The 20,336-nt window shown below is 38.9% G+C and overlaps 1 protein-coding gene across 1 annotated transcript in view; it reads right to left on the minus strand.

Annotated features, from left to right (window-relative positions):
* LOC308667496 (semaphorin-4E-like) overlaps positions 1–19,593 on the minus strand; it is a gene marked incomplete at both ends in the record, with an annotated part of 41,182 nt that extends 21,589 nt beyond the window's left edge. The window contains 6 exons of the mRNA XM_081326750.1: positions 996–1,106; positions 2,741–2,840; positions 6,535–6,633; positions 16,703–16,762; positions 18,674–18,819; positions 19,488–19,593. Of these exons, the coding sequence (XP_081182876.1) occupies positions 996–1,106; positions 2,741–2,840; positions 6,535–6,633; positions 16,703–16,762; positions 18,674–18,819; positions 19,488–19,593 (622 nt within the window). The remainder of the gene's footprint in view (positions 1–995; positions 1,107–2,740; positions 2,841–6,534; positions 6,634–16,702; positions 16,763–18,673; positions 18,820–19,487) is intronic.
* Positions 19,594–20,336: the final 743 nt, after the last annotated feature.

Below are 20,336 nucleotides of genomic sequence, written 5' to 3' on the forward strand. Positions count from 1 at the left end.
AAAAGTATACACTGCAGAATGGTCTGAGACAGTATCGGGCCTTGCCATATTACACTGTTACCTTGTCATCCCAGCCTCTTACTTTGCCAGCCTTGCTCACCTTGCCATACTGAACATTACCCTTGGTATTTTCCCTATGACAGCCTCAAACTTCTTTGCAGCCTTTCTGATCCTCAGCAGGCCTTTGCAGTAGCTTCATAACTTATGTCAAGACTCAGTTGGTTCTGTCTTACTCTAGGCAGCTGCATCTATACCATGTAGCAATGGTACTGCTGGCTCCATTGACTTTATTGGTTCTGCCAATGTCGTGAATTCCACTGCACAAAGTCCAGAGATCCCAAATGCTCTTATATCTCCTAAATGGAGTCTCAGATGCCTCCATTGCCAGTCTAGAGTTATATCTATACTGGTTTCTGGTCAAGTGTTTTTGACTTTAAAAACCTCATAAGGTACCTGTAGCACTGCCTTCTCCAAGTAGAACTGATTTATCCAATACACTCATTGCAGAGGGAAACACTATAGATTCCCACTCCACAAGTGACATCAATGCAGACTAGAAGAAGGTGAATGGGTGAAGGTGAATGAATGGGGATGGTAGCATGTCCATTATTTTAATATCTTCTAAAACAGCCCTTATTCCAAAGCTCTCCAACTAAAATCTGCAACAATTCTATTATAAAGCTGTTTTTGTCTAAAGACTAGGTTATAATTTCAAGATATTGTCTTGGGCTACATTTATCCCTGATAAAATTGTAAAAGAAGACTTCTCTTTTCAATAAAAATTTACTTACTTATTAAGCTACTACTATAGCTCCAATATGCTCCTTATAGTGTTATTTTCTCATCAAGCAAATTTGTCTAATGCTGACAACTTTAATTGTATGTTAAAAATTTGGTTTGTGATTATGTGTGACACAGGCAGTTGAGATCACAGTAAAGACTAACTTCCAAAAGAAGCCCAACTTGCTCCATTAATTTTGTACAAAATGTCTTACCGTTAAGCCAAGATGCTTTATATTCTGTCCTTAAAGGATTCCTGAAACTCCGCAATATAATTGGCTCTGTACCCAAGAAGTTATTTGAAGTAGCTGTATAAAGTGCACCATCTGAGATGAAGCAAATAAAAAGATGTATCTTTTTAGCCCTGCCATAATTTGCAAAAGGAGATGGGTATATTGTGTGAGCTATAGCTCAAGGCTAGCTCACAGATAAATATAGAAGCAAAAGCATAGAAGACATGTGAGCCATGTCAAATCCTGGCCACTGCTACAAATGGCACCTTTGGAATTTAGTAACATGCATGTGGGTTATGGAAAGGTCCATGATCAGCATCAACAATATGATGCTGGACTAGGCTCTCATAGATCCTTTTCCTTTAAAATAAAAATAGAAATAGATTAAATATGGTTGTTTAACATATGGGTAGCCTAACATTAGTTTGAGCCACACAATTCTCCACAGAATGAAGAAGCATTCACAACAATTAAACCTGCTTAATCTAGTGGGTTAGGACGCTGAGCTTGTCGATCAGAAGGTCGGCAGTTTGGCGAATTTTAATTTAGCAAGTTAAATAAATGTTGCTATAATTCATGGCAAGACATAAAGTAAGTGGAAGAGGAAAACGTAGATAAAGGTTGATATGTGGTATTAAAACAGAAAAGGAGCATCATTAGAAAAATTAGACTTTTGTAAGGCAAGTCAGGATTATGAGTATTCAATTGCTAGGAACTGAATCTGACTCAATGGCACATAACCAACCAATTTATAATAAACAGTATGAACACAAAAAGCCATCCTTGCATTATTGCAAGTCCAATAGCATAGCTTTCTTCATCTTAATATGAAAATACCAGTGCCAACATTAAGGACTGGCAAAGTCAGTCCTTCCTACTCCATACCAACATCTGTTCCTCCTCACTCTTGAGCTTACTATTTCTCCTTGCTACTGTTATCTGTTCAGCTGTGCTTGAAGGTGACTTAGCACTGACAGGAGCAAGAAAAATGGACTGAAGTCAGAGAAAAGAGACAGCTACAATAATGACGACTATGTGGAATTACAATGGAGGTGGGAGGAGAGAGTTGAGGGCATTTTGCTTAAGAGCTATGTACAGCCTTTAGCCAAGACTGACACTTTGACTGCTGTCAGCAATTTAGCTTCCATTGCAAACATATGACTGACAGAATGAAGCCGTGGTCAAACATATCAGCAAGTTCCAAAAATAGAGGAAAACAAGCAGCTAAGTTTAAAAGGCTACATTGATTGCCCAGTGACAATAGAAAATGGTTTGAAAAGAGTCTTTGTGTAAATATATCAGCTTCTTCCTTTAAATTTTTATATATCAGCTTCTTCCTTTAAATTTTTTTAACCAAAAAGCTGCTGCTTGCAGAATAGGGTAACATTCCCACTCCCCCACTATGATCTATAGTCTACAGGAAAGAACAAAGGCAAAATGAGACCAAGTTGAAAAAGAATAAATGTGTCATTAGCATCTTTTTTTTAAAAAAAATCCTACATCAGCCAGCTATTGAGGAAGAGCTGATATACAGGCGATTGCATATCCCATTAGTTTCCTGATAGCTTTTTCAAACCAAGCTTTTTCAAACCAGTCTTTTATTCAAAGGCTGATAAGCAACATCACATCTGAAATATATTCACTCTAATTTGAGTAATCAGTGCTTGACAACCATGACTAAATAAAAAAGATATCAAGACATTTTGCAGGGCTGGGAGAAAACTTACCGACCATTAAAGAGGCATAGCTCACAGTTGGTTCATATGGACATCTTCCTCTGCTTTCTGTAGCTCTTGTATACAACTTTAATTTCATATTGTCAATTACCTATTTTAAGTAATTCCCGGAGAGATGTATTAGTGACAATGTTCACACTTCTTGCTCACTCATGGTTTACTTATCCATTAAAAGGTAAAAAGCCCCTTGACTCCATTCAACTTCCAAGCTGAGCATGAATCTGGGTGACTGAAACAGTGCTTTATATGAAAGCAAAGACTAAGGAGGTTCTATGGAGAAAAATCTCAAGACTGGAAACCAAAGTCTAGGGTGCTCTCCGTATTCTGATGCTGTAAATAATTTATTTATTTTTTATTTATTTAATTTAATTTGTATACCGCCCTTCTCCCAAAGGACTCAGGGCAGTGAACAGGGCAATAAATACCAAAAATACAAAATACAAAAATTAAAAACAGATTAAACCATAGTGCCCAAATACAATAAATAAATTACTTAAAAACAATAATTAAAACCCCAAACCCATCAGACCAGGATATACATGTAAATAATCCTGGTTATCAAAAGGTGGAGTGGAAAAATGTGAGTCCTAAAGATCAACTGACAGTAGTCCATCTGCCATCTCCACTAGCTGTCAAAAATCTATCCTAATTTTGCCGTTGATTGAGTTGTAAAAAAAATCCATTCCTTTGAATGTTCGTCCACCCACTTGAGCCAGATTTCCGTTAAATGTTGAGACCTAATGTGCTCTAAGCTAAGAGAGAAAGTGAGAATCTGATCATAAAAAAGAATGGAAGCCTTACTCATCAGACGGAACTTAGTCTCCTTGGTAAGACTCAGTAACTAGCTTTGATTATCCTAACATATAATGGATTGAACAGAGACTGAAAACTAGACAATGCTATGATGACTGTATGGAGTTCCTCCCCCCCCCCAAATTATGTTACTATAGGATTCCAAAGCATTCCCAAGAATATGTCACCTTTCATGAGCAATGTACTTCTCATCTCCATGTACTAACATCAGAGGTTACAATAATGCATTGGAGAATCCATAAAGGTGTTCTATTGCTAAGCACATTTGATTTGTGCTTAGATTGTAAGCCGCCCTGAGTCTTCGGAGAAGGGTGAGATATAAATGGGATTAAAATAAATAAAAAATACCGTAAATATGAAAAGCAAAGGTCAGCCACCTCTGAAGGGAAATGTTTATCAGTATGGAACCAGAATAAAATTATGAGAGTATTTTCACTTCTCAAAATTATGTCACTATATACCATCATGAGCCTCTGTAGGGTGGCCGGGCCTATAAGGTCATGCCTCTTGGCATGCAGAACCTAATACTGTAATCCTTTCCAATATTGGTTTTCTGTTCATCTGAAGAAAAAATATAGCCACATATATACAAGTATTTCAAATGCATGATGAAAACATAACTGTAAAGAAGGAATGTCTTATCATCTTCGGTGGACTTGTAATAAAGCAAAGTAATATTTGAACCAGATTTATATTTTAATGCAGAAGTTTCTTAAAATGAATATAAAATTGAAACTGGATATTTTCCTTTTAGGACTATTGGACAAAGAACTTGAAAAAAACTCTTGGAAGTTTTTTCTGCATATGCTGACTACAACAGGAATTGTTTATGTGCAAAACTGGAAACATGTGTTAATCCCCACAATGGAAGAATGGATGGAAAAATTGATGGAGCTAGCAGAGATGGATAAATTAACTGTTTTAGTCAAAGAAAAAATATACCTAACTTTCTTTCTACTTTGAAAGGCTTCTAGATTTTGTGCTTGAGACAGAAAAAAATGAAATTCTGACTGGGATTATCTGATTAGATAAGTTTGTTATAGAAATGACTAGTTTATAGTAAATATGTAAAAGTAAAAAATTAAGGCTTGCCTTACTATTTTTATTTTATTATGCTGAAAAGGGTTGGAAGTTAACATTTTTCTTTCCTTTTTTCCTATCTCACACTTTTCCCCTCTCTTCCCTTCCACATTTCCCTAATATCTTTATTTTCATTTGTATTTTATATTATGATAATTTTAATAAAACTGTATTTTTTTAAAAAAAGATGGAAAAAATATACACTTGAATACTTACAACACCTCACAAGTGATGAAATCTATGTGAGGAAGCTGTACGGCTCTTCTGTAAATTTTCTTATGGCCCCTGTGTCTATTTTGCCTTGTTGTAGAGAGAAGGACAGCAGACAATGGAAATTGTCCAGAAATGAACAGTTTCCTGCAATGAACATAGTTTCCTGCAACTGTAATATTAATAAGTTTGTTCCAGAGAATATTGATTATTAGAAGTGAAAACTCATACTCAAAGATGGTTTTAGTAAGCTGAATGAATTGGTATGTGAAAATAAGCCTCCTAGAAATCCAAAGAGGCTAGTATATCTTCTTTCCATACCATTCCAGAATTTATCTCATTCCACAGAGAATCTGTAATCTCACAGATCAATATAAGATGGCTCTCCAACCCCATTAATTTTTCTTGAATGGAGTTTTAAAAATTGCAGAACTTTTGTGAAGATGCTATTTTATCACCTACATTAGGAGATGTCATTCATCACTATGTGGCATTTCTCTGGAACAGGAGACTTGGGAGAATAGAGAAAACAGTTGGAAAGATGAGATATAACACCTATTGTACATGCTTTCCAGAGGATATTAAGATTCTTTGATCTGATGTTATTTTGGCTCTCTGATGCACAAAGATTGTAATTGCCTTGTTTGATCACTTCTGTTCCTAATTAAAATGGTGAGGCTGTTGCTGTTTTGTGAGGGACCTGGTCCCAGCCCATGAGAGGTATCGCCTTTGACATAGGCAAAGGAGTGTGATCAAAAAAAGCAAGAGGATTGGGAACTTATTCCTAAATTGCAAGCCTTTTTCATAATATTTGCAAAACCTCTTTCTTAATAGTTATTAATATCATCCATACTTCCACTGTGGGGATTAGTGATATTCCCAATTTCTCAAGCATGATAACTAAGGGTTGCTTAGTTGGTTTAAATACTATGATAAATTAGAATTCTTATAAAGAATTCTAACTTATCAGGAGAAAGCTAGTGTGCTGGTATGTTCTGTTGAACTCTTCCTGCATTCTGGAAAACCTAATGAACAGATTCTATTCAAGGGTTGTTCATAATTTATGACCATTGTTGAGGGCAACGTAACAATTTTAAAAGCCAAGAAATAGGATGAATATGTTTGGATCCTGTACTATCTTTTGTAAATAGTACCATTTCCTCCATTTTAACAGGGCGAAGAAAAAACTTGCAATGGATAGTCCTAATGGTAGTCCTCAACTTACAACAGTTCATTTAGTGACCATTCAAAGTTATAATGGCTGAAAAAAGTTACTTATGATCATTTTTCACATTCATGATCATTGCAGCATCTCCATGTCACATGATCAAAATTTAGATACTTGGCAACTGATTCATATTTATGATGGTTGAAGTGTCTCAGGATCATGTGATCACCTTTTGTGATTTCTGACAAGCAAAATCAATGGAGAAGATTCACTTAACAACCATGTTACTAACTTAACAACCATGTTACTAACTTAACAACTACCTGTCCTTGCTTGTACAAACAATTGAGATGAGTATTCTACATTACTTATTTCTAGCATTCTTATACTATTTTGTAGCCTCCTGTGACTCAGAAAGTGGCTTAGGATAAATACTATGACTAAATGACAATTCCTTGTTCCCATAAATAAAAGACATATTGCAATAGCCCCACAAAATATGCTATGAACTTACCACGTAACGACAAGCTGGATGAAATGCATTTGTGCCACACACATATAAATTTGTTGCATTTATCTTATGCATAATAAGTATATAATTGTTGCATTCTGCCTGAAAAATGCACACAAATGATTAACTTCAAAAACTGCAATTACATTCTCAATCTTATAAAACAATTCTGCTGTTGAAGGTAAGCAAAGACTGGCATTGTAAGATCCCTGGGCAGGAGAACAATGCTTGTCTTCTCGAGAGAACACAGGATACACTTTTCCAATAAATGCACTGATAAATGGTGCAGTTAAGTAATTTTAGGACACTGGATGAACAGGAAAATTATTTATATGATAATGTGTTTTAATTTCTCTTTTCCAAATATATTAAATTACTTCTAATGTATTTGAGACCCTTTTACTGATTCTAGGGAGAAAAAAATGCATTTTATCCTTCAAACCATATATTAAGCCCTTGCTATTTTACTATTTATAGATTGATTTGGCTTGATCCCACTGCGTAACATGATTCTGGACAAGCTGGCCTTCCCCTGAAAAAGCAGGTCCACGGCTTGACAGTTCTGCTAGAATTGCAGCTACTGATGAAGCAGCAGAAGGAGATAATAGCCATAACTACCTTATTCTGACACTCCCTTCAGGTGAAAGAGGGTCTAAGTTTCTATCAAGTAGCAAGAAGTTAGAGTGATATAGAAATGTTGTAATAAATAAATAAATAACACATAACCATCCTTCCTCCTATACAAGATAATTCACAGTTTTTCCAATGTTTCCTATATTTCTATTCAAAACTGTGTTTTTGGAAGTTCACAAAGCAGTTTGCAGTGAAGCACAAATATATGTGTACAGGGAGTCCTCGACTTACAACCACAATTAAGCCCAGAATTTATGTTACTGAGAAATTTGTTAAGTGAGGTTTGTCCCATTTTATGACTTTCCTTGTCACATTTGTTAAGTGAATCACTGCAGTTGTTAAATTAGTAACCTGGTTGTTAAGTGAATCTGATTTCTCCATTGCTTGTGAGAAGGTCGCAAGAGATGGTCACATGACCCAGGGACACTGCAACCGTCATAAATATGAACCAGTTGTCAAGCATCCGAACGTAAATCATGTGACCATGGGGTTGCTGCAATGGTCGTAAGTGTGAAAAATGGTTGTAAGTCACTTTTTTAGTGCTGTTGTAACTTCGAATAGTCACTAAATGAATTGTTGTAAGTCGAGGACTACCTGTACTTAAGAGGATCTAAAAATGTAATGTAACCATGCATGTTACTACTTGGATTTGGAGATGGATGGAAAGAAAAGGTTCATAATTTAGTGGTATTAACATCCTCACCTGTTAAAAGACAGCAGCTGAGGGAAACAAAATCCTAACTCCTTTCTCCTAAGTGAAACAAGGGGATGGGTTTGGAAAGGGTACTTTGAAGAACAGAGCCCCACTCAGTAGCAGAGCAGAGAGTATACATGAGTCAAGTTCTCAGTTTCTAGCTATAGTATTCCCATTCAAAAGACTTTATGAAAGAAAGCTAAAGAAGAGAAAATTTAGAGAGTTTCTTGCTAGAACAGAGTTCAAAAATACCATTTAGGCTGTCAAGTCCAAAATATGGCTTTGTGAAAACTAAATGCAAATTAAAACATCTTAGAACAATGACAGTTTAATTTCTGCTAGAACATTTCCAGTGAGAGAGACCCACTGCTTCTGTAGGTAATTGGCCTTACTGCTGAAAGCTTTTGCTCTTAGGAAGTATTTAATTAACTTAAAGAAGTTATATAGCGTCCTATCTGTTTATCATAAATCTTGGCAGTTCACAAAATAAAAAAAAATACAACATCTATGAAACCACAACAAAAGCTTCCCTGCACCCAAAAGGCAACCCTTTTCCCCATCACACAAATATTTGCATTCAGCTGCAGCTTCACACTACCCCAGTGCTTGTGGAAAGTACCAGCTCTTCAAGGCCTTATGCCAGGCTAGAAGACTTCCATTTTCTAAATTTTCTAACATTTAATCATGTCTCCCCTCAGCCTGATTTTCTTAAGACTAGACATTCCTAATTCCTTTGGTTTTCCCCCACAAAACAGCTTGTAGTGCTATGATAGATAATCCTTGTTAGAATCCTAGAGCTTGAAGTTACATTTAAGTTAATGCCATTCTCAATGCAGGAATCCAAATTTCAAACACTATTTAGTATTGTAGGAAACTGATGAATATATTACCATCCTTCTTGTCATTTTTAGCAAATCTTGGCAGGGTCATTTGATACATTTAAAACCAGTAACTGATTAAGAAAGGAAGTTTGATGGTCAAGCTTCCAATGTTTGTATGGGTCTAGTCAGAAGTGAGAAACATTTTGGTGATGTGGTGAGTTAGAAAGTCATTTATCCCTAAATTAACAATGTTGAAGCTGTTCTTCAGCTGACTCCAAAAAGGAGACCTAGAAATGCCTGGGAACAGTTGACTGAGACCAGTTTCTTGATCTCAACGATTTGTGTGAACTTCAACTGACAAATTTTTTTCAGCCATTTTAAAGTTGCAGAAGTGGAAAAACTCTGGTTTAGACTGTCCGTTCCCATCTTCTCAAATGAACACATTCATAAATAGCAGTAGTAATAGACAAACACTACTTCAGTAACTGAAGTGCACTTTTTTTATCAAGCTCCAGTGTTAAAAATCTCGCTTTTATGGTGCTTTGTAGTAAAATGCTTTATGAAATGACAACTGGTGACAGTACTTGAACAATAATAAAGAAGGGCGGATGCTACCACAAGAAACCAACCTCAACCATGGAGCATAAAGGTTTAGTTACCAATAAAGGAAAAATAAACAATACCCCAATCAAGAAACTGCCAAAGAGCCAATAGTAGACAGCCCAAGCAAAAAAACCTCTAAGACCACCCCCACCCACACAGACAGGGCAAGCCACCAAAATACAAACTGACAACAAACAGCACTCCTTACTAGCATTGATGAGGTTTCCTAGTTTGGGTAATGCAATGTTTTCAAGAAAACAAGCAAGCTCAGAAGCACCAAGGACCCCTCATGTTTAGTTTAGTTTCAAGTTTCAAGTTTTATTTAATTTATATACCGCCCTTCTCCTTGGTAGGGACTCAGGGCGGTTCACAGGGCATATATAAAAAAGACAATACAAAAATTAAAAAAGATTAAACCCATGCCCAGTTAAAAACAGTAATACAAATCTAAAACGACAAATTAAAACCCATAATCCCCCGTCAGGCCAGACCAGCCATTTCAAATAGGTGGGTCTTCAGGCCACGACGGAAAGTTCGGAGGTCTGATGCCGTCCGGAGCTCCACCGGCAGTTGGTTCCATAATGCCGGAGTGCCCACAGAGAAGGCCCTCCCCCTGGGGGCCACCAGTCGGCATTCCTTGACTGGCGGCACCCTGAGGAGGCCCTCTCTGTGGGAACGCACAGGGCGGAGGGGAGTTGATGCCGGCAGCAGGTGGTCCCTGAGGTATCCCGGACCCATGCCATGTAGGGACTTAAAGATCGTAACCAAAACCTTGAACCTCACCCGAAAGACAACTGGTAACCAATGCAGCTCGCGGAGCAAAGGTGTAACATGGGAGTACCGGGAAACTCCCAAGACAACTCTCGCGGCCGCATTCTGTACCAGTTGGAGCCTCCGAGTGGTCTTCAAGGGAAGCCCCATGTAGAGAGCATTACAGTAGTCAAGGCGAGAGGTCACGAGCGCATGAGTGACCGTACACAGGGCATCCCGGTTCAGATAGGGCCGCAACTGGCGCACCAGGCGAACCTGGGCGAAAGCCCCCCTAGTCACGGCCACTATATGATCTTCCAGGGTAAGCCGTGAATCTAGGAGGACTCCCAAGTTGCGAGCCCTATCCACGGGGGGTAAGAGCTCACCCCCCATAGAAAGAGATGGAACATTTTGAATGTCCCGGGATGCCGGAATGTACAGCCACTCAGTCTTGTCAGGGTTGAGTTGAAGTCTGTTCCTCCCCATCCAGACCCGAACCGCCTCCAGGCAACGGGACATCACAGCGAGGGCATCACTGGGGTGGTTTGGGGTCGAAAAGAAAAGTTGGGTATCATCAGCATATTGATGATACCCAACTCCAAAACCACGAATGATCTCACCCAGCGGTTTCATGTAGATGTTGAACAGGAGAGGCGAGAGAACCGACCCCTGAGGAACTCCACAAACGAGAGACCTAGGGGCCGATCTCTGCCCCCCTGCCAACACCGACTGCGAGCGTCCCAGGAGATAGGAGGAGAACCACTGAAGAACTGTGCCTCCCACTCCCAATCCCCTGAGACGCCGCAGCAGGATACCATGGTCGATGGTATCGAAAGCCGCCGAGAGGTCTAATAGGACTAGGACAGAGGAATATCCCCTATCCCGAGCCCTCCAGAGATCATTCACCAGAGCGACCAATGCCGTCTCCGTGCTGTACCCGGGCCTGAAACCCGATTGGTAGGGGTCCAGATAATCCGCTTCATCCAGGACCAGAGGGAGCTGATGCGCCACCACACTCTCGACAACCTTCGCAAGAAAGCGAAGGTTGGAGACTGGACGAAAGTTGTTCAAAACAGCTGGGTCCAAGGCAGGCTTCTTGAGGAGAGGTCTCACCACCGCCTCCTTCAAGACGGTGGGGAAATAACCCTCACTCAAAGAAGCAGATATAACCGCCTGGAGCCAGCCTCGTGTCCTCTCCCTAGCTGCATAAACCAGCCAGGAAGGGCACGGGTCCAACAAACATGTGGAGGAGCTCAGCCTCCCCATAATCCTGTCCACTTCATCAGGGGTCACAGAATCAAACTCTTCCCAGGTAACATTGACAAGACCGCCCGTGTCCTGATCGCCTGACTCTGCCCAGCTGGAGTCCAAACCGGTCCGAATCCGAGCGATTTTATCCGACAGATGTTGACTAAATTCCTCGGCACGACCCTGCAAGGGATCCTCCCTCACCTCCTGATTAAGAAGTGAGCGAGTCACCCTAATCAAGGCGGCCGGGCGATTATCTGTGGACGCGATGAGGGTGGAGAAGTAATTGCACCTCGCCACCCTCATCGCTGCGAGATAAGACCTAATATAGGTTCTTAACCGCAACCGGTCGGGTTCGGATCGGCTAGACCTCCAGCAGCTCTCTAGGCCCCGTTTCCGACGCTTCATCTCCCGGAGCTCCGCGGAAAACCATGGAGCTCGCTGGGATCTGCGCCGGGTCAGGGGCCGCAAGGGTACAACTCGGTCAAGGGCCTCAGTGGCTGCCCTTTCCCAGGCTTCCACTAAGGCATCCGCCGAGCTGTGAGCAGTGGAGGCAGGTGGGGACCCCAGCGCCGCTTGGAATCTATCAGGATCCATTAAGCGTCTGGGGCGGTACCATCTAATTGGCTCCGTGCCCCCACGGCGGGGGGTGGCAAAACGGAAGACCAGCCGCAGGAGATGATGATCGGTCCATGACAGGGGCATAATAAATGGAGAGCCCCCACCTAGATCATCCAACCACCGTCTAGATAAAAAGATCAGGTCAAGGGTGTGGCCTCCCTCATGAGTTGGCTCTGAAATTACTTGCGTCAGGTCCATGGCCGCCATGGAAGCCATGAACTCCCGAGCTAGCTCAGATGAACCTCCCAGGGATGGTAGATTGAAGTCTCCCAAAACTATAAGTTTGGGAAACTCAACCACCAAGCCCGAGAGGACAATACAATCGCTTCATTATTAGCTGTTTGGGAAGCCATAGAATTATGTATTAACCACTACTGAAATGACACACTAACCAACACACAACCAAACACTGCAATCCAATCCATCCAAGTATTGTTGATGGCAGATTATTTGCCCTGAACGCAAAGACAATTTATAGCAGGCAAAACCAATAGAATATACAAGACTACCAAATAATCCACTTTCAAATAAAAGGAGGGACTCCAAACTTCCTGTAACCTGGTCCAATCTAATGAAAAAATTGCTCCAAGACTTCAGTCACCAAATTCAGCTCATATTTCTTTCTCCTGAGATAACCAGTGTCCAGCAATCCATAATACAAGACTATCTGAGAACTAAGAGGAGGGTAATGATGTACAGAGGGAGCCCTTGTTTTCTTTTCAGGACTGTAGAATAAGTTTTGAAAGAAACATTCAGCCTTTCTGCCAATAAAGACTACTCGGGGGAAGAGAACTACTGGCCTAAAGAAATTAGCTTTTATTTTAAGGCTCAACTTCTCACTCAAGTATCCAAGGCTGGGGAGCTAAAAGATTCCAGGAAGCCTTGTGTTTTGAGAGAACAACTGTCAAATTTCAAGATTAACAGCTGACTGCAGGAGATTGTGCTGCTCAAATAAGAGCCAGAGTTTCCAAAAATTATAGACAACTTATAGTTAGATGGGCTCACTGGAAATTCCAGAAATTGGAGATTAGAAATTTTCCTGTAATGATAGCCTCCTGGACCACCAGGGATGAGGAATCTGAGTTCAATAGGGACATTTTCTTTAGTTTAAAGGTAGGACTGAAGATTCAAACAGCCAGTTGCACCTCCTAAGGAGATGGAAGTCAAAAATGATTTATGTTTTCCCAGTTTATAACTTGTACCATGTATGACTGAAGTTCTCATTCTACCTAATATTTGCCCCCAGATCATTCTTTCCGATAGTCGAAGGATGCTATCATATTAGGGGGCTGGAGGCTAAAACATACAGGGAACAGTTGCTGGAATTGGGTATGTGTAGTTTAATGAAGAGAAGGGTGAGGGGGGACATGATAGCAGTGTTCCAATATCTCAGGGCCTGCCCCAAAGAAGAGGGAGTCAAGCTATTCTCCAAAGCACCTGAAAGCAGGACGAGAAGTAACGGATGGAAACTAGTCAAGGAGAGAAGCAACCTAGAACTAAGGAGAAACTTCCTGACAGTTAGAACAATTAACCAGTGGAACAACCTGCCTCCAGAGGTGGTGAATGCTCCAACACTGGAGGTTTTTAAGAAGAGACTGGACAGCCATTTGCCTGAAATGGTATAGGGTTTCCTGCCTGAGCAGGGGGTTGGACTAGATGACCTCCAAGGTCCCTTCCAACTTTATTATTATTTTTTATTATTATTATTATTATTATTATTATTATTATTATTATTATTATTATTATTATTATTATTATTATTATTATTATTATTATTATTTTTATTATTATTATTATTATTATTATATTATTTATTATTATTATTATTATTATTATTATTATTATTATTATTATTATTATTATTATATTCCCTCTCATATATTTTCTTTTCTTATTCTCTGACCATTTTATTGCCTTTCTCTGAAGCTATTCCAGTTTCTCAAAATCTTCTTTAAACCTTGGTACCTAAAATGGATATAGTACTCAAGGTGCAATATGATTAAAGCAGAATGCAGTGGCATGATTATATCCTGTAATTTAGAAATTAATTGTCGGTGCAATGTATTATTAGTCTTTTCTGAATCTGTTCTAATATATCTGAATCTTTCTTAAAATGTAATATCCCAAACTGGACATACTCTTTGATCCATGGTCTGACCAAGAAAGAATAAAGTAGAATGATTAATTTTCATGATTTGGAAGTTACATTTATATTGATGCAACCCAAAGATTTGTCTGCCTTCTTTGCATCTCTGATTTATTATGTTCTACAGTTCTGTTGGGGGAAAAACACATTCCTTTTGAATTTTTTGAATGTTTCATCTTTGTTATTAAACATTATCAGATCTTCATGGAGTCCTACTGACTTATACAAGGAATCTGAGTGAACTAATGACACCAACATTTGGTGTTTGTTTCACTGACCTTTCTTAATTGATTGAATTTAAGTAATTATTTTATAGTAATTCTATTCCCACTCTGCTGTCTATTTCCAGTAGATGTTTTGGGATACTTAATTACTCTGGTTCCTTGTCTTTGTGTTACAGAGTTAGAATCATAGGGCTGAAAAGGACCTTGGAGGTCTTCTAGTCTAACCCCCTGCCCAAGGCAGAAATCCTTGTACCATACTGTACAAATGGTTGTCCAATCTTTTCTTGGAAACCTCCAGTAATGGAGCACCACAACTCCAGGAGGCAAGCTGTTCCACCGACTCCCTAAATTCAGTTTTTATTCCCTGGGTTATACAATATCTACATGAAATATCTACTCCGCGAGCTGCATTGGCTTCCGGTTGCCCTCCGGGTGAAATTCAAGGTGCTGGTTATCACCTATAAAGCCCTACATGGCCTGGGTCCGGGGTATTTGAGGGAACACCTGCTGCCGGCATCAAACGCCCTTCGCCCAGTGCGCTCCCACAGGGAGGGTCTGCTCAGGGTCCCGCCGGTAAGAGATTGCCGGCGGGTGACACCCAGGGATAGGGCCTTCTCAGTGGGGGCACCTGCCCTCTGGAACCAGCTGCCGGTGGAGCTGAGGACTGCTCCCGACCTCCGATCATTCCGCCGGGGCCTGAAGACCTGGCTCTTTGAGCTCTCGGGCCCAGGCTGAGGAGACATTCATTTTAATTGGGGTTTTTAATAGTACAGGGTTGATTTAATATTTTTTTAAATTGGGTTTTAACTTTTGTATGGTTGATTTTTAACTCCCTGTAAACCGCCCTGAGTCCTCAGGGAAAGGGCGGTATATAAATGCAATAAAATAAATAAATAAATAAATAAACACTGGGGAAGATTATCTGGGAAATAGCCTAACTTCTTATCAATATAGATGAGATCCCTCTTTTTATTAATGAAGATGACACAGTAGATCATTTAATGAACTGACACCTGAATAAGGATGAGGATGGGAAAATTGGTTGATTAAGGACCATCGAGCCACTGTCAACTCTTAGTGATCACACAGATGGATTTTTCACAAGATGATGTCTTTCATGTCTCCCATCAGTGTATCCATTGCCATTATAACTGCGTCTATCCACCTTGCTGCTCTCCATCTACCTTTCCCAATGTTAAAGCTTTTTTCAGATAGCCAGATCTTTGCATAATGTGTTTGAAGTAGGATAATCTGAGCCGCTCATTTATGTCTCAAGTGACAATTCTAGATTGATTTGTTCAATTAACCATTTGTGTTTTCTTGAAGATTCTCAGGAATTTTCTTCAACACCAAATTTCAAAAGAATCAATACTTTTTTATTGTACTCCTTTAAAATATAACTTGTGTCTTTTCACTTCCACAATATGATATATTTGGTAATGAATTTTCTTCAGACATGCTCCATTTCAAGATACAGCTTAAAATAAGATTTAAAATAAATAAAATAGGATTTAAAATCATAGATTCTTGTTATGACTTCATTATAAAGAGGTGATACTTTTATTTTTATTTATATGACATTTATATGTAGCAATACAATTAGAGAAATACACCAGAGGTTAGCCAATGATGCTTTTCATTTGCTGCATCAAGTTGGGTTCAAATGTAAAAGTCATACAATTTATGGTTCTCATCCTGTCCCCACATAAAGTTTCTAAATAAACAATTTTTCTAAAATTATTACAGGACTGCTGAAGGTAGGTTCCTTTATATATTGGCCAACCACAGATTCTAGCTGGACAGGTAGGACTGTCAAGCACAGGAAATCAGGAGTACAGGCAGTTCAAAGGAATACAAAGGTTTGTTACAAGCTTAAACTCTCTACAAGAATTTGAATTATTAACGATCAAAGCAAGTTGGCAGGACAGAAGAGTCAATGGAATTCAAGGTGGGCTGGACTTGCATCTCTTGTGGGTGCGAAGGGACTTGAGACTGATGACACATTTGACCCCTCCCTCCAGCTCAGCCTGGTCTCTTATAAGGACTTTTCCCATCAAATCCCCCACTACTTTATTAGTGTTCCCAAGTAATTTCTGCTTGAGATTTCAATTCATGTTTCACATTTCTCTCAGAAAATGAAATTGTTAAAATCAATTTAAGCCTAGAGCATTGTATTAGTTTACCAAAATATAAAATATAGCGGTACAAAGGAAAATCTAAATAATGGACAAATAAAGGAGGAAAAGTGTAGGGGAAAGGGGAAAAGGCTCTTTTTGGTGCAGTTGAATAAGGTAGTAACACAAAACCTCAACTGTTTACTTTTATATGATAATATATACTAGCCATTTCTATAACAAATCTAGTTATTTAAACCTGAAGTGCAACAATACTCTATCTCAGAAATCAATTTAATATTTTCACCAAGGCATACCTTGCTTTTTCCTTTGCGAAGACATTGAAGCTTACTATCCTCTGAAGCAAACCAGGATACCTAGGAATCAAAACAGGCAAATGAACATATTAAAATCTTCCATAAAGTAAACATGCTGAGCCAATGCTATTGATTCTAGCCAGTTTCTTCAGTTAGGCATACCCTCTTTCCTATAGGACAATTGACACATAAAATCCAAGTATTAAGATTTTATGGCCGGGATGATATCAGACCTAATAATTTTAAACTAGAAATGGCTTCTTGTTCAGGCTGAGTATTTTTCTGAAACATTTTTTTTTATCTAGTTGTATCTCTCAGCTGTGACTCTCTACTCCAATTTCTGTATCAGTCTCTAGTTCTCTTTCTGACAATTGCCAAGGGATTAGATGGAAAGGGGGAGAAAAATATCTTATAAACCCAACATGGTGTGGGAGAGGGTGGAGTCTCTCTCTCTCTTTTTTAGTAGTAGTAGTAGGAATTTCCAGGAGCTCTGGAGCTGCATATTGGCAATCGGCAAGAGCAAATAGGTAAGATTAACCTTGTTATTCTGTTTATAAACAGAACATTGAGACTGATATCCCCTACACTCCACTGAAGGTGTTACCTAGCCTGGTAATGAAATGTTCGAAAAGAAACCCACCCTCATTCTATACCTGAGCTACAGATATTTACAGCTATTGCAAAGATTATCCTTCTCTGCCTGTTCCTTCATTCCCCTTTAATGAGAGGGGGTAACAGATTTTTGCCAATAATGGTAATTTGCAAATAATGAAGGGCCTTAGATCCATTCTATAAAATCAAAACTAGAGTCAAGCCAAAATCAGTGGAAATATAATGCCCACAGGACCTGCTTAGCCTCTTAGGTCTTACATAGTTCAGCTCTATAATTTCCTGTTTGGACACAGACAGCTTCATTTTCTGGTATTCTTAGCAAAAATGACCAAATAGCAGATGAAATCCTGACAGTTGCTTCCAGTGAGAGCAGTCATTAGGCTAGATAAACTGATTAAAAAATAGTTTCTCTGTCAGCTGCTGAGATGAACTATATGGTACTAATTGTTTTAGATCAGAAATTCTGAAAGCAGGGATCAGCCAGTGGGAAGCAAAAACAAATGCAAAAAATAGTTTTGATTTTTTGGTGCTTCATCAACATTGAATCAGGCTGTGATTATGAATATAGTCTGTTTGCCAGTCTCTACACTTTCCATGAGTGAGAGGCATGTCTCATTATCTCTTTGCATCTTGAAGTGGTATTATAATTACTTCCAAATTCTTTTAATTACCAAAAGATCAGCATAGAATGCGACAGCTCTTTTGTCTCTCACAAACAGCAGCTTTAGTGGGAAGATGCCAGGAAAGTGCTCACTAGAACATAGGGGGCAATAGGAACTATTAAAGCTGGACCAGGGTATGAATGTACAGGTTCAACTTGGTGCACTGTATCACTTGTGCTGCATCAAGCACTATGAAATACTGAGTTTTCAATGTGACAAAATCAGACTAAATGTTCCATTTCATCTTAAATATTTTGTGGGCAGGATGGTGTGGAGTGACAGGTGCCAGTCAAGCCCCCTTATCCCTACCTTCCCCCTGCCCTCCAGGGGTAGCCTGGACCCCTTCCAGTCAGTAATCCTTTTCTGGATAAAAAAGCATGGGAGGCACATTCCTTGTTGCCCGATGATATACTGTTTCACTCGGACAAGAGTTTTAGTAGCATACTAGATTCATACTTTCAAGAGATTCTACTTCTTGGTGACTGAGGATATGCTTTGCACTTTTTTAAAAATTACATCCTGCTAAAGTTTTCCTACCAATGGGATTAGAAAGGCCTCTGACATTACAGGGAATTTCTGTTGGTTTGAGTAGACACTATAGAATTACAGGGATGAATGTCAGGTAAAATAAAAAACTTTATTGAAAGTAAGCAAATGTCTTCAGTAGAAAGATACATGAAAATTGTAAAATACTTACTGTGGATATTTCTTTAGAAATGTCATTTAAGTTAAAAACAAGGATATAATCTTTGACTCCAGCATATAAAGTATTTGTTTCTTCACTCAACAAGAGAGTAGAAAAATTGGACACTCCTTGCTTTTCAAATATCTTTAGATTTTCAGCTTTAAAAAAAGGAATGTTTTAATATGTTTAAATCTTTATTAAATATGATCTTGGATAAAATCAAATCTTTATACAGATAAAAACTGGTTTCTAGTTTCAGTTTTCACATATGGAGTTTTCTTGCATTACTTCCTTTTTGCTTTGAAATATTGTCCATTGCCACAGGCATTTTTAAATGGAAAACTGGCTTATAAATGTGCAAAAAGAGAGTCTATAACACAAGCATATTATATACTGTAAGTACTGGTATTTTACCAGTAATGTAAGTACTAGTATTTTATGCCAAACTTTAGTTTGGCATAAAAAATAATATTGAAGGAAGTTCAGCCTTCCTAGTGAAGAAAGTTGGGTAAGTCCATCTAATAAAGTTTCAGGAGCTCTCAACATAAGTTTTATATTATAGTTGGCTCAAAAATCAGTCTAGTCCTGCTTTCGACAGGGAGACAGGGACAAGCCAGATATTTTTAAAAGTTCACAGACTATACATTAATGCAAGATAACCATTCAATTTTTACTCATTGTAAAGATCCTATATGGTTGTATTTACACAAAGCAATTCCATTTAATTTCTATAACTAATAAACAAGTGATGGGAGCCATATTTAATAAGAAACTGTCCAGTTGGATACATATTTCTGTAGTTTTTAATAGATTCAACGATGCTTACACTGGTATTTCACTGTTTTTCTTGGTATGATGTTCAGAAGATTACTTGCACCCTGCTGAATTATTCCACAAAGCATTAGAAGACAAAAAGCAACTGTAGCGCCCATGGTTTTCAACTAGATTGTTGCATATTCTATGCATTGATTTCATGGAATTTCAGTCAAAAACACAAAAACAAACACAGGAATAATTAGTTTGTACTACAATATTAATTTAAATGTTAAAGTTTAATTGTTGATCAACTCCTTTATTGGGAGGGAGGGAAGGCAGGCAGGCAGGCAGGCAGGCTCTACTATTTCTAAATTCTAATTCCCAATTCTAACCCATTATCTTTCAGGATTTTACTTTCTCCACCTGAAAATGAACAAATACCCATTTTCTACCAAAAACCACTCCAAATTCTCCCCAATATATCTGCCAGTTAGCTCTTCCTCCTTCTACTGGTATCTCCAGGCAATTCTACTCTCCTCTCAATTTTTCATATCAGAAGAGATACCCCAAATTGGAGGTACTCTGTTGTTCTTCTCAGGATACTATCAACAGAATACCTTCCTCCACTCTGGACACTTTGCAGATATATGGTATAGGAGAGAGAGAGAGTGTGTGTGTAGATACATAGATCTCCACCCTCCTCCATCACCTTATGTGAGAGGAGCTGCATATAAATTTAAGAAAATTCCTGCAATATCACGTTCTCAGAGCATATTAATACTCAGTGAACTGGCACTTGTATTATTTTCACCCTTCTCCACCCTTCCTCTCACTGTTTCCTCTATACTGACCTTAATTCCTCTCAGACTGTACCCTCCACCTAACTCTCCCCCTTTTCCCAGGTTAGGTTCCCCTCCCT

This window comes from Vipera berus (genome assembly GCF_964194415.1).
Source record: "Vipera berus genome assembly, chromosome: 1".
Classification (NCBI taxonomy): Eukaryota; Metazoa; Chordata; class Lepidosauria; order Squamata; family Viperidae; genus Vipera; species Vipera berus.